We start from the raw sequence: 2,569 nt of genomic DNA on the forward strand, positions 1-2,569 counted from the left end.
CCATTGTATAATATACCATGGCGAAGCCCAAAAAGGGGCGTGGTTTCTTAATAAACAGATATGCTTCTCTTTACCAATATTAATAGTTTAAGAACATCTTTGAGTATGTTTTTGTTTGTAGAATCTATGTGATTTCTTCAAAATATTGACCTTTAACCATGCATGTCTCCCTTTTACCTTCAGGTTTGATAACAGCAGAAGATAGAAGAGTTGGCACCACAAATCTTCATTTAGATGTGTCTGATGCAGTTAATGTGATGGTGTATGTTGGGATCCCCATCGGGGAGGGTGCTCATGATGAAGGTACGATTTCCATAGTCCACTACTGTAGGAAGTGAGGCTTGTCCTCAGGGGTAGAATTGGGTGTCTTCCCCTCAGAGTGAGTGGCTTCTTGAATGTCTGTTGGGCCTGATATATAGTAGGTTCCCAGTGACTACTGCTAGACAAAGGGAGGTCTAACAAAAAAAGAGGTACTACTTGTATGTCTTAGCCAGAGTTGTAGTGTTCCTGGGAATACTGTTCTTCTCTACTGAGTATATAGCATCACATAGAGAAATGAAGAAAAAAGAGCAAACCAGTCTGCTTGGTCTATCAGCCATATCAGCTATTGGGTGCAACTGACGATAAAGCTAGGAACTTGGACTGAAAAAAGAATAAAAATGGTTATTTACTGCTTTTATATTCCTTCCCATAACAGTATAAAAGTAGTATTGTTAAATTTTAGACAACATAAAACATTTTAAAAGGGAAAAATTAGTCACTCAAGATCTCAAGTCAGAGAAGATCAGTATCATTGTTTTGTTATATTTCCTACCATACATTTTCTTTTGATTTTATACTCCTGAGATCCTTCCATTATGCTGTCTATTAAAGGATTATAGTAGATAAGCATTAAATTCCAACTCTATTAACTTGTTAGAGAAGTTTTACACTTTGTGTTTGACGTTCTTAAAAAAGTATATAGAGCTCATCTATTTATGGCAGGAAATAACCTATAATTTAAACATAAAATCTGGACACACCATTTAAGCACATTTAAAGGGAAACTATACCTCAAAAAATGCTTAAGGAAGGAAGACTTAAGGTCATGCTTAGGCCAATTTGAGTTTGATTCCTTGATTCTGTCTTGGATTGCCCCAGGGAGGTAGAGAATAGTAGGCATTAAACTTGGTTGAATTGGTCATTTTCCCTCACTCAGAAGTATTAAAATAACTGGTTGCTTTGAAACATATATTTCTCTATTCAGAGGTACTAAAGACAATTGATGAGGGTGATGCAGATGAGGTGACAAAGCAGAGGATTCATGATGGAAAGGAGAAGCCTGGTGCTTTATGGCATATCTATGCAGCCAAGGACGCAGAGAAGATACGGGAGTTGCTCCGAAAGGTATGCCCATGAATGGTCTGAGGTGCCGAGACAGCCAATCTGGGGTTTTTCATGTGGAGTCCCTAGGCATTAAAGGGCAGTTTCCTCTTTGGTAAAATACCCTCAGATGTGACTCCACACCTGGAACATGCTGAATAGAATAAAGCAGACTCTGTGGCCCACTGAGGATATTGCTACAACAAGTTGGGTGTATGCTGTTGTTTTTTAATGTATTTACTTTTTTTTTCCCCATCTTTGGATTTTGGTCATGACTTCAGGTTGGAGAAGAGCAAGGCCAAGAGAATCCCCCTGATCATGACCCAATTCATGACCAAAGTTGGTACCTGGACCAGACGCTCCGTAAGAGACTCTATGAAGAGTATGGTGTGCAAGGCTGGGCCATTGTTCAGTTCCTGGGTGATGCTGTCTTCATACCTGCTGGAGCCCCACATCAGGTGGGTTCCACCTTGGGCATTGGGCTCTATATTTCTCTGGGTTAACTTATTTCTGATTTTTTTATATTGCTTGTCTGACAATAAATAAATGGTTAATTTATTAGCATTAGGTTTATTACTATCAAACTATAAGCTGTTTTTAGCTCTTTAAATTTTCTTCTTTTTAATTTTAAATGACCATTTAAAAAAAATTTAACAAGGGAGACTCTTAAAAGAATAAGGCAGAGTCTAAGGTTGTGTGCAGGTTAATGTGGTCTTCATGAGCTTCCCCCATTGTATAATATACCATGGCGAAGCCCAAAAAATGCAGAATGTGATGATACAACCCTTCAGCAACATCTGCAGATACTTGTAAAATAAGTCTCACACTCATGTGCTCTATAAGCAAGTGGTTATGCTGATAGGGGGCTGTATCATTGGTGTTGGTAAGGATAGGAACCTTGTATTAGATGATGCAGAAGAGATTCATTCTAAAACAGAAGACAAGAAAATTACTGGGTCATGCTGTAAGGGGGTATTACTCTGCACCAACATGTCTCCAAGTTGAAATAATCAATCAAGTAAGAAATTGTTGAGAAGGCAATAGCTTGTTTTTTTAGGTGTCCTTTGTTGGAAGTATAGTTCTAAAATATTTGTTCATACTGTTTTTGTTTTGTTTTGTTTTTTATTAAAAAGTTTATTTTTACATTATTTTGCACATTTTTTTTTCATCTCAATTATAATCCCCACGGGTTTCCCATCACCAAATC

At 37.6% G+C, this 2,569-nt stretch overlaps 1 protein-coding gene across 1 annotated transcript in view; it reads left to right on the top strand.

Annotated features, from left to right (window-relative positions):
- KDM3B (lysine (K)-specific demethylase 3B) overlaps nt 1-2,569 on the top strand; it is a 42,353-nt gene that overhangs the window by 33,866 nt on the left and 5,918 nt on the right. The window contains exons 19-21 of the mRNA XM_004686772.2: nt 184-303; nt 1,247-1,386; nt 1,644-1,820. Of these exons, the coding sequence (XP_004686829.1) occupies nt 184-303; nt 1,247-1,386; nt 1,644-1,820 (437 nt within the window). The remainder of the gene's footprint in view (nt 1-183; nt 304-1,246; nt 1,387-1,643; nt 1,821-2,569) is intronic.

The sequence above is a fragment of the Condylura cristata genome, unplaced genomic scaffold, assembly GCF_000260355.1.
Source record: "Condylura cristata isolate star-nosed mole 26May11 unplaced genomic scaffold, ConCri1.0 scaffold00021, whole genome shotgun sequence".
NCBI lineage: Eukaryota > Metazoa > Chordata > Mammalia > Eulipotyphla > Talpidae > Condylura > Condylura cristata.